This window comes from Amblyomma maculatum, chromosome 2, assembly GCF_055883805.1.
Source record: "Amblyomma maculatum isolate TAMU_Amacu chromosome 2, ASM5588380v1, whole genome shotgun sequence".
NCBI lineage: Eukaryota > Metazoa > Arthropoda > Arachnida > Ixodida > Ixodidae > Amblyomma > Amblyomma maculatum.
Window position 1 is genome coordinate 97,102,656 of NC_139345.1, and position 11,448 is coordinate 97,114,103.

The 11,448-nt window shown below is 48.1% G+C and overlaps 1 protein-coding gene across 1 annotated transcript; it reads left to right on the plus strand.

Moving 5' to 3' along the window:
• The first annotated feature begins 565 nt into the window (after positions 1 to 565).
• On the plus strand, positions 566 to 2,719 carry LOC146199333 (neprilysin-1-like). Its single transcript, XM_084592756.1, has one exon. It carries the CDS (start codon positions 566 to 568, stop codon positions 2,717 to 2,719), a length of 2,154 nt encoding a protein of 717 aa, XP_084448882.1.
• The last annotated feature ends 8,729 nt before the right edge of the window (positions 2,720 to 11,448 follow it).

Below are 11,448 nucleotides of genomic sequence, written 5' to 3' on the forward strand. Positions count from 1 at the left end.
AACCAAAATGAAGAGCGTTATTCATGAATTTAGTCACATATTAAATTACCACACGTTGACTTTGACCTAAACTGAAATATTGCATACAGAATTGTCGCGTGGCGTTTTTGGGTCGGCGCTATTAGCTGGTGATACATTATATATCCGTCAAGCAAGCACACAAAAGACGCCGTGCAAATAAAGACAGATCGCCGAGCGTCAGTAATCAGGACAGCTTAACCTGCTTCCAAACTTCACACAGATGCAAAAGTAAATAAAAATTACCATAACCATGGAGACCGACATGGTAGCATACTCTGACTGATAATTCTCTGCTCCGATGCCCCTTCCTGCACTCAGGCCCGCTTCACGCACGCGTGATCGTGTCATGAAGAAGTGAAAGAAGACGACAGCGTGCCACCATTTTTCTCCGGCAGACTGAATCTTGCAAGAAGAGCTGGACTTCTGGTTAAAGCTCGATCTCACGCACTTAGCGGCAGAGGCACGGACAGAAGCGCGCGCGGCCCAGGAAGTTGGCAGGTCGGAAAATCCAAGGTCGTCTCGGAGGTCTGCAACCTCGTATTCAATGGCGGAGGAAGCCGAGGTGTCGATCGTGGAAGGTGAGCACAGGCGACGTGACGTGAAGCCCTTTTGCTACGCTGCGGCTCTCGTTGTCTTCTTGTCCGCTTCTTTCTGTGCAGCCGCCTTCTTGCCGGGCGTGTTCTCGCGGAGCGTTTACGTCATGGACGAAGTGGTGTGTGGCTCCAGCGGCTGCCAAGCCCTCTCGAGGCTCATCAACAGCTCCGTCAACGGAGACCTCGACCCGTGTGACGACTTTTACACCTACGTATGCGACGGGTGGCGCCGGTCACACTCCCTGCGCCTCTCGGAAGTGCGGAGGAACGTTTTTGACGAGGTGGAGCAGGGTGTGCGCGCCAGGCTGCACGACGCGCTCTGGAGGACGTTCCGCCAGAGCCTCAAGAATCGCACCAGGATCTCAATCGCCAAACTGGCCAGCGTCTACGTCGCCTGTGTAAAGTCTCTGACGCCCGAGGGGAACGGAGTAGTCTCTATGCGCAAGTTCCTCAAGCACATCGGACTTGCATGGCCCGACGAAGAAGGTCCGTACCACAGCAACGCCACTGACTTACTCGAACTGTTAGTCACGCTGTCCATGAAGTGGGACGTGAACGTGCTTTTTTCGTACTCTGTAAAATCGCTGAGTAAAGATAGAGGAGCTGTTGTGTTAGGCTTTCCAACGTCGCTTATACCTGGGAAAGTGACGGATGCGAAGAAAGCCCTGTACGAAAAGCTTATCGTAAGCCTCGCTTTCCTTTTCGGCACAAGGAATGAATACAGCAGTCTCGCACGCCGTCTTGTGGTTGTAGAGAAAGAAATAGGGGACATACGAAGCCTAGGCCACGTTCTCCTCACATACTTGGTCAAAGATCTGGGAAACCTTTGTGCCGACTTTTCCTGGCAGAAGTGGATGTTTGCAATTAACAAAAATCTTCCACCCAAGGCAGCGCTGACGGCGCAGAAGTCAGTCGTCGTGCACCACCCCGCATATATAGGGCGGCTGCTGACGTATTTCCTTGGCCACGAGTATCCAGAAGACATCAAGGCATATTTGGCGCTCCGAGTGCTGCTGAGGTATGGACAAGCAATTTACGACATCCGCCACGTTCAGGAGATCGTTCTCCATGGACAGAAGGACATTCCCGCAGACGAGGTGATGCGCACGTGCCAGCAGTGCATGGCCGACCTCATGCTCGACACGTGGAACTCGTTCGTCTCCCAGACACTCGCAAAGCCTGCCGATATAGAGCGGCTCACGCAGATCGTGTCGAACGTCAAGAGCGTCTTTTTTCGCCGCGTTAACCAGGCTCCGTGGATGGACGCAGTCACCAAGACCATTTCTGTCCAGAAGGCAAAGAACATCGCATTCAACATCCCGAGCTTCACGTCAGAGGCCGCTTTCGACAGGGTGTACCAACCACTCCTGTCAGACGCACGCGGTAATAGCTTCCTGGACATGGTCAGACGTCTGGTGGAGGTCAACCACGAGAGCGACGTCCTGTCAGTGTACGGTGTCATCGGACGGAGCGACTCAGCCACCGTGCACTCCAAGGCTAACGCCATGTACGTCTACAGCCTCAATGTCGTCAACGTGAACGCGGCGCTGCTGACTCTACCCTTCTTCGCCGAAGGGGCGCCACTGTCAGTCACGTATGGCGGCCTGGGTGCTATTGTGGCGCACGAAATCATCCACGGATTCGACGTGAGTGGTCGCCTGTACGACGAGGCGGGCGCCTTCGAAGACTGGTGGAGCAACGCCACCAACGCCGCCTACCGCGAGACGAGCGCCTGCTTTGTCGAGCAGATGCGAAGCCTAGCTTCCTCAGCCAACGCAGGCGCTGTGACGCTAGAGGAAAATATGGCCGACAATGGAGGCGTTCGGTGCGCCTACGACGCGTACACGCTCGCAACAGAAAAAGCCCCTTCCGTGGTGCGTTTGCGGGGACTGGACGCATACGAGGAAGAGCAGATTTTCTTCCTTTCCTATTGCTACAAGTTCTGCGGCGTAGAGCGGCCTCCGGTAGCCGAGCGCTCCACAACGCACCCGGCCGACAAACTGCGCTGCAATGTGCCTCTACTCAATATGCCAGAGTTCGCGACCGCCTTTGACTGCGAGCCAGGTGCTGCCATGAACCCTGTGCGTAGGTGCGCAGTATGGTAGACTTTCTAAAGCTAGCTTTAGATTGTTTCTCACGCAGCGTTTCATTTGCATCTCATTGAAATTGCAGAAGATTGTAATCGCGGGGGGTTGCTGACCTTCAAACGTAATAATTACACCCTTGACTTTGTAAATGACTATTTTGATCTCGATTTTTATTTTTTTTTTTTGTGGTGATGTGAGCATTAACATGTTAAATAGCGATACCTCAAAAGTTAGACGATGTTCTTTTGGGAGCAAAGGTCTTTGCCAATGTTGCTTATCTTCCAGCAAGAGTAACGCTGAATACGTCGACGTTAAACAATATTTTATTACCAAATATAACGGCGAAGAGAATCTGAGCCGGAGTCATCGCGTTTGAGTGGAGTGACCATTTGCATATTTTGAGGTGTAGCGAAAATAACAGTAACGCCAGAGTACTGAAGGACATTGACAACGCGTTGGACGTTGGCGGGATGCAAGCGAAGCTTTTTACCATGCTTTATCTCTGCTTGCCCCGTGCATACGTTATATGTTTGATTTTTTTCCTCGAACAAGGACTAGTTCTAAACCAAATGGAAGTTCTTCAAGCTAATGTACTTTATAAGGGGTGTAACAAAAAACTACATGAAAAATTATCAACCCGTTTTTATACGATCTGTTTTTCAAAGGAATTTGAGAATACAACTCTCAAGAAGCCGAAAAACCTTGAGCAGAAACATAACATCTTAACCGACTGCCAGTGTGGTTTTCTTAAATGCTAGAGCCCTGGATCGGCACTTCTTGCTCAGAAAGAGCTTATTTTGGACCACACCGAGAAAGAAAACGTGATACCAGGCATCTTTAGAGATTTTTAAAGGGTCTTTATTCTTTTTGATTGTGAACTGCTCATTAGAAAGATAGAACGGTACGGTATTCCTGGTATTGCTGCCTCTCCAATTCATTAATATTTAAACTATAGGAAACAATTATTGTAGATATGGTAGGCTTTCACTCATATATACTTACCAGCAGTTTCTTGCGGCGTGACTCGAGGCACTATCTTGAGCCCCTTTCTTCTTAATCTGTACCTAAGTGACGTTGTGAGTTATCTGCAGTAGTACATTTTGCCTTTTACGCGAACTACACGAGTGGATTTTAGGTGTGCATAAGAAAACATCAAATATTTCGCAAGCCGAAAGAAATCATAGGTATGCTTGAACAGTGCTCAGAAGAAAATATCTTGAAAAAATGTACGGAAACAAAAGTTGTTTTATTTCACGCTAGAAACAAGAACAGCGTAACAATAAATCAAAGCTTTCTGCTGAACTGAACTTCAATTGAAAATATACCGTCTATTAAAACATTAGGAGTTGTTTTGCAAAGAACCTTGTAATGGAATGAGCACAGAAATGAGTTAGCAGCAGCGATCTCACAAGTAGTTGGCCTCCTATACCAGAACGTAACCATACTGCTACGATATAAATGATGGTACTTTACAATAGTTTATTTTGTTCTAGACTCAATTACTGCCACTCAGCTTAGGCTTCTGCGCCGCCAAACATTCTGCACGAATTGTTTGCATATATGTATATATGGTAGAGCGACATTTCAACTTTGCCAATTGACGCAAGAAACAGTTATCTCTCTTTACCCTTTGTTTGTATTGTTTGTACAGGCAATAATCATAAATATTTGTCCCTGGCATCACATTTTACTCGCAACATAAGGACTTAAATGCATAGTGCCTAGGTATATTTGCAATACCTTGCAAATACACAGTGGAGAAAATAAAGAAGAAAGAAAAGGAAGAGGGAGAGAAAGACGCGCGCCGCAACAACAGCCGTCGTCCACCATCGAAGCGGTGGCTGGTGCAATGACGGCCCACAACAGAAAAAAATTCGGTGCCAGGCTAGACCCCGCCGCAAGCGGCGGTGATCCGCCTGTCCCAGCCCCATCAGGGGAGTACCTAGTCAGGTGTTCATAGAACAAGTGTGACAAATACTGCGCCTTTTTTTTTTTTTTCCTGTGAACCAATTATTTATTTATACATTGTATAATCTACTGACTGCTACGTGAGGGAGTGCAGTGGCCTGCGACTTTGTCGTGCGGTAATGAGGCAGCTTTTTCTACTGGTCTCCAGCATCATTTATTTGTCATGCGAATAAAGTTATGTGATATGTGTTATATCGCATTATAAAATGGTAAATAGTCCGCGTCTGTGTGTTAGTTGTGACAAAAAACTGTCGATGTTATTTTGCATGTTAGCAAAAGGTAAAATTATTTAACGACACCTAACAGCGTGTCGAAATCTGTATGGCATAAGTGCATCATAAATACCGAAATTTCTTTAGCGCCTTGTACGCTCCGCTGGGTACCACAGCTGTACAAAGACGAGTATCTCAGGAAAATAGGGTGCACAATGAAGTCAATATGCGTTCTTATCGAGTTTCAAAGTAAACAATCAACCGATATAATAAAACACGTTTTCAACAACAAAATTGCCGTTCCGTACACTCTATTACTCTCATAGCGTTCAGTCGGTCGCTGTTGTCCGCTGGGCCCGTGCAGGGGGAACTCGCAAACGTATCAATGGTTCGTTTTAGCAGTTCTAACGGTTGGCTAGTAGAGACATGCCAGGAAAGATCTGTTTTTTGGTACTCGATGAGGTTTGCGTCTTTTCACTGGACAGCTCCGAGTCTTGGAGACTTCCCTGGGTGGCAACAGGCACGCCGTTAGTCTGGTCAGCCGCTTCGTCTTCGTTCGTTATCACGATTTCGTTCAGTCCAGGTGTCGATATCCCGATCGATACTGGCCGTGCCATTACCGCCGAAAGTTCGCGCCACAAACACGGCCCTGACTTCCACCTCTGAGCTTTCACAGGGTAGAGATCTGCGGTTCTTACGCTGTCTCTATCCTCCGAAGATAGCGAAGTGGCAGAAGGCGAAGTCGGGAACAGACTGCTGTCTCGGCCGTGGTCAAGCGACCGCCTGGAGGGCGAAGGCGGCTTCTTGTGGCCGCCCAAGCTAGAACGGCGAGAGGATCTTGCAGCTCCTTCGTTTGCCCATCGCGACCGCTTTAAGCCAACGTGTCCATCATTTGATAGAGGTGCCTCTTGATGACAGCATTTGCGATTCGTTAGGGAATCGCACTTCTGTGCTGCGTCTGGGCGCTCAACTGGGGTGCAATATTTGGCTTCAACTGTTGCCGCTTGGGCAGTGCCTGGCCCGACGCTCGTCGAACATACGGGTTGTCGGACTCGAGTGTGACGTTTGCGATCTCGTAGCGACGTTAAATGTTCATACTCGGTATCGCTCCCAACCGCGCCCACTTCAGCATTCTCGCCGGGGTTTCCTTTGGGCTTAACGAAAGCATTCAACGGTTCAACGACGTCAATTTCTCGCCACATTTCTTCTCTCTTATCATTGGACGCTTCTCGACCAAGAGTGACGCATCCTTCGCCTTCTGTCAATGCATGAAAATCTTCAATTGAAATGTCTGGCTTTAAAGTTGGCCTTTCAGTTGGTAGACCCATCATTACTTTGATTTCAGCCTCGAGCGCTTCAGAATCTCTGCATTCCCTGCAAGCTGTGGAAGTGGCGGCAGTGTTTTCGTTGCTTCCATGCTGTCCGGTAATTTTGGATTCGCTGCCCTTGTACTCCGCGGTGGCAGCTTTTCCCTTTTGTAGCTGTTCAATGAGAACAGCGCTATAGCTTGCTTTCAGGTCAGTTCTCATGCCGCGCGAATCATGTTTCGTCAATAATAAACCAGCATTTTTGGTTTGATCACTACAAGACAGACCAGCCTTACGCATTTCTTTAGCGCATTCTGACCTCGTGGACACGCCTTCGCCGCCGCGATCAAGATCCACACTCTCCTGCGTTTTCACTGGCGTCACTGACACTGCTACATTTCCTGGCTCCATGCCCTTTATATCTGAGCCTGAAGGAGCAGGAATAACATTCCTTGCTTCTAACTGTGAAGTTAAGGAAGACTGTTGCTGTCGGCATTCATTCCTCGGGAAAGAAGTGGAGTGCTCAGGACAGCGAAAATTAATGCACCCGCAAACTTCAAGTTGGGACGTTGTGCCGTACGGAACACGCACAAGTGCTTTTTCTGGGGTATTCAGGGAAATTTCAGGGCCGGCTACACTTGGACAAGGAACAGCACCGAACACAGCTTCTCCTTCGACGCGATCATTTGAAGCATTGTCTGCCGGCGTCCTCGAATAGTCAAGCGCCACATTGGTACATGTAGGAGCAAGAGCAAGCCTGCCAAGGCGAGGGTCAGCGGAACATGGCAGTGTCCAGGACATGTCACTCTGCTCACTCGTCTTGTGATCTAAGTCAGGCACAAAAACGAAAGATGACGGCACACTTGCTTCGGCGTCCTTTTTGACTTGAATGTCTGACGCAGCTATTTGGCTTTCTCCTGACAACAAGTCGCTATCTTGCAGTCTCTGTTTAACGCTGTAAGATTGTGCGTAAGATGGTGCTCCGCTTCTGGCGCTATTTGGCATCTGGGACGCTGCATCGTGTATTACACAGTCTCCTTTTCGTCGCCCTGCCACGGTACTCGCGGAGGCTTGAGACTGGCTAGTATACACTAAGCTTTTTCCTCTGGGAGTCTTTTCCTTCTCACACGTGCCGCCGATGGCACTAGTCGCGCTGGCACTTGAAACTGCTAATCCTGGCTCAGCCATGCTTTCGGACGAATGTTTTTTTGCCTTTCGCACCCGGCCTTTTGTCCCCTGAGTACTCTTGAACGTATAGCCGGCAACGGGTCCATAATCAGAGTGTCCCGTCGAGATGTCGAGCTCATTCGGATTCGCATCAAGCGACGTAAACTCTTCGGTGACTTCTTTCATAGGAGGCTGCTGTTGAGGCGTTTCAAAACTTCCTTGGAAGTCGCTGCGGCTCGAAGCAGACTTGGAGGCGTGAGGCGGCATCCCGGGACGATTGCGAGAACTATGCCGCAGCCAGCAGTGTTTTCTGTCGGAGGGAATGTGCGAAAATTCTGGTGCAACTCCTTCCATCTCATCTACGTGCGCAGTTCGTTTGTGCAGAGGATCGTCAACCTCGTCTTCATTGGCGCTCGAAAAGAATCCCTTGAAAACCCCGCTAGACCGCCAACTTGGGATTCGCGTTCTTCGCTTCCTCTCTTCTCTTTCGACAGTTTTATCAGCCACGTCAGGAAACAAAGACTTCTTCTGTTTGAGCATAGTATCAGCTGTCGTGGGTGCAGCGTCTTTTCTAGACGCTGCTCTGTGGCGCTTACTAGCTGTTGAAATGGTTTCCTTTGGAGTCATCTGCGAAACACTGCTTACCAGCTGACTTTCATGTTCCGTTCCCAACAGACCTGAACGCGTCGCTTCTGTTTCCAGCTCCGTGTCCGCGGCAGGTACGACACCGTCCGGCACAGGCCGGCGCTTTTTGCGCTTGCGCTTTGAACCGTGTCTGTGCCTCTTTTTTGGCCACACATTGCCGACGTTAGAACTTTCAGCGTAGAAGTCAGTCACTTCTATCCCGCCTTCGATAGGCAAGTGAAGACACTTGTCGGATCCTTGACTGTAGTACAGCACTTGATCCTCGGCGCAATAGCTCGAACCGGGTGGCAAAGGTCGGTCGGGACACTCCAGAGACGTGACTTCACAGTCGCGCTCTTGAGCCGCGGAGTCAGTGTTCGAAGCCGTCTTGGACGTCTTCTTGTGGCTTTCCCGGTCGTAGCTGTCGCGGCTCCGCTCTTCGTGACCGTAGTTACCTTTGTTCTTCTTTCCACCCTTCCTTCGCTTACCCTTGCCTTTGCGGCGGCTTTCTCTGTTGCCACGGGTCATGGAGGTGGACAGGAGCGTGAAGTCTTCTCCCTGTCGCTCGGTCAGGATGGATGAGGCTCCATTCTGGTTTGAGGTGTGGAACGAATCTTGCTTAATGAGCACCCCTCGATTGCCGAGACTGGTCACTGCTGACGTCGAGTCGAGAGTAGCAATATCGGAGACCCCGTTGGAAACGCCGGTTCTTGACGCTGCTAGCCGCGTGCTTTGTTGCATGACCTGACTGATGTCTGTGGTTGTGTCAGTGGCGTGCTCGGCAGCCATCTCGGACAAGCGCTGGGTGGAGAAACCGTAGGAATTTCGAGCCGCCATGACACCCAGGGCTTGTTCGGGGCGGCATTGGAAGGTGGCCGGCACGTAAATTTTGGTCGGGTTGCGCTGTCCGCTGCTAACGCCGACGTCATTTTGGTATGCCGCGATCGATTGCGATTCCTGAAATTGATTGGGCTCCTTGGTGTTGCCCTGCAAACATAACAGCATAGACTCACCAAGACAATTGGTCATGATCAGGCGGTGAGTACCCCATTTTACTTTATTTTATTTTATTTGTCCTCTCGAACAGTTGGAAAAAAAAGGAGAGAGAGCCCAGAAAAGCGAAATTTTTACAGGCTTAAAGCCAATTAAAAATAAATAAAAAGGAGCAAAAGCTAAAAAAAACTTTTAAAAAACAAGGAAATAAAAATTATCGTAAAACAATAAAAAAAAGAGAGAGAAAAAAATTAGATCAGAGTCGCAAGTAGGTCCACGCTGGCCAGATGAAGAAGAAAACAAACAAAAAACGCCAGAAGGCAGCATCCAGGCCTGCAAATAAGGCGAAAACAGGAAACAGAAACGGAAAACGACAACGACAAGAGTGGGAGCCTGCGCTCCGGTTCCTTACCGAAAATAATTTACACGAGTTTCTATAATATGCCTTATGGCAAGCTTGAGTAAAAAAAAAAGAAAGAAAGAAAGAAAGAAAGAAACGTAAAACGAAAGAACAGCAAAAAACAACGGATATACAAAAAATGACAAAACATGCGGTGACAGAGACAGACATACAGAACACAAAACAGAAAACCGAAAAAAAAAAAGAGAGACTGGAGAAAATAGTGAACAAGACAGTCCACTACAAAAGGAAATTAAATAGAAATAAAAATCGGGTGAAAAACTGAAATTTAGCAGTCGCCTATAACATTGTAATTGTTGATTGATAAATCAAAAAAGAGAGAAAAACTATAATCAGGAGCAAAAGAGTGAACCAAAAATAAACTAGAGAAAGTGTTGATACACCAAACACAAGAGAGAGAAAAAGAGAAAGGCTATAGCCTAAGCAAAACAAATGGAAAGAAAAACAACAACCTAGATCGAGAACCTATTCTGATGCAAAAGACGTCCGTCACTAAACCAAGTTATATTAATCCGAAAAGGCTTGGTAACGGAAGCGCTGGAAATACTTTAAACATAACTACAGCACCACTAATACCGGACTTGCCTGACAACAGCAGCAAAAAAAGGCAAAATATACCGCGGAGGAGTAAAAAACATCAACACCCATTTTATAAAATTATGCACGGTGCCCTTGCGGACCTGGCTGTGTAGGCAAGAGTGACTGCAGCCACAGGCCCCTCCAGACAAGCTGAAAGGCATGCCTAAAGCACACTGCTCAACACAGGCGCACGAAGCCCTTCCCTGTGCATAGCGTGGTAGGGGGTCTGCAGGACCTTCTGACGAGACCCTCGCCCCCACCACCATCAAGCTCAAGCACAGGATCAGCAGGTCATCCGCTGGTGCTTGTCAAAACAAAGATGGAGAGTAAGCAGCAGCGATAGGCACGCCACGACAAAATGCAAATGGACACGTAGGGACGTGATCTAGTAAGCATCCGCACTAGAGTGAAGGGCGCCGCCATGCAAGCAGGTGAGCGTGCCTAAAACAGACAAGCTCAACCAAGGAGCATGATACATCCCCTGTACAGAGCGTGGTAGGAGGTCTGCAGGAGGACACTACGAGGAGGCCTAATCCCCACCAAATCCCGACTCAAGTACAGGATCGAAAGGACATCTCCTGGTGATTGTAAGGCCAAGGATGGAGTGTTGGCAGCAGCATCGTGCGCGACACGACAGGTAACAGGTCATAAAAGCACCCAGATCAGGGGTGTACCCAATTTTTTATTGTTCAATGAAGAATAAATAGGGTAAAAACGAAATCAATTTGAATTAAATTATAGAAATGGTTGAATGTCACCAGGCACTGAACACCTTTTTCCTCTTTCACGCGAAGCAAAATATACACGCGGCCAGAGAGTAGGTTCGGTTTATTGGAGCTTCTATTTCCGTGAAGGCACTTATGGTACAGTCTAATGTGTTTATAGGACACCACTAGGTAGAAGAAGTTGAAAGAACGGAGTGGTTAACCAGCCGTATAGACCTCAGTCATAAATGATCGACAGCAAAATAAATTTACTGTGATATTCCAACTGTAAAGAAGAAAATATATGATATGTCACTTTTTCCCAACGCAAGGAAGTGACAGCTATTTTCCCTGTTACGGCATATTACAGCGACAGTGACGCAGCTCATTAGGGAATATGCGTCTTCCACACCTAACTCTGTGGATCTCGTCCGGGCGCGTGCGCGAACCAGAAGTGTTTTTTAGCTGTGAAGATTTAAAAAAAAATCGCAAAGTCTTCCCTTGAAGCCGCATGGTTGCGAAGAATTAGTAGTACTTGCGAGCGGGCTAGTTGGCTATACGACTCCGACGACCTCCGGCGCTGCATGGTTATACACAAACACAATACACACACGAGAGAATTAAACCAAGACGTTAACACACATGATGCGCTCGCTACCAACTGCCTGTTTTTGTGGCACGAAGAAGAAGACTGCATCACAAAAAACGTGGGGTTACAACATGAAGAAGAAATAAATAAAAGACTCAGAAAAAATGCGAGGAAATTCAGAAC

What these genes read in the sequence shown, in the direction of transcription:
- LOC146199333 (XM_084592756.1), top strand. Translation starts at nt 566, where the DNA reads ATGGCGGAGGAAGCCGAGGTGTCGATCGTGGAAGGTGAGCACAGGCGA.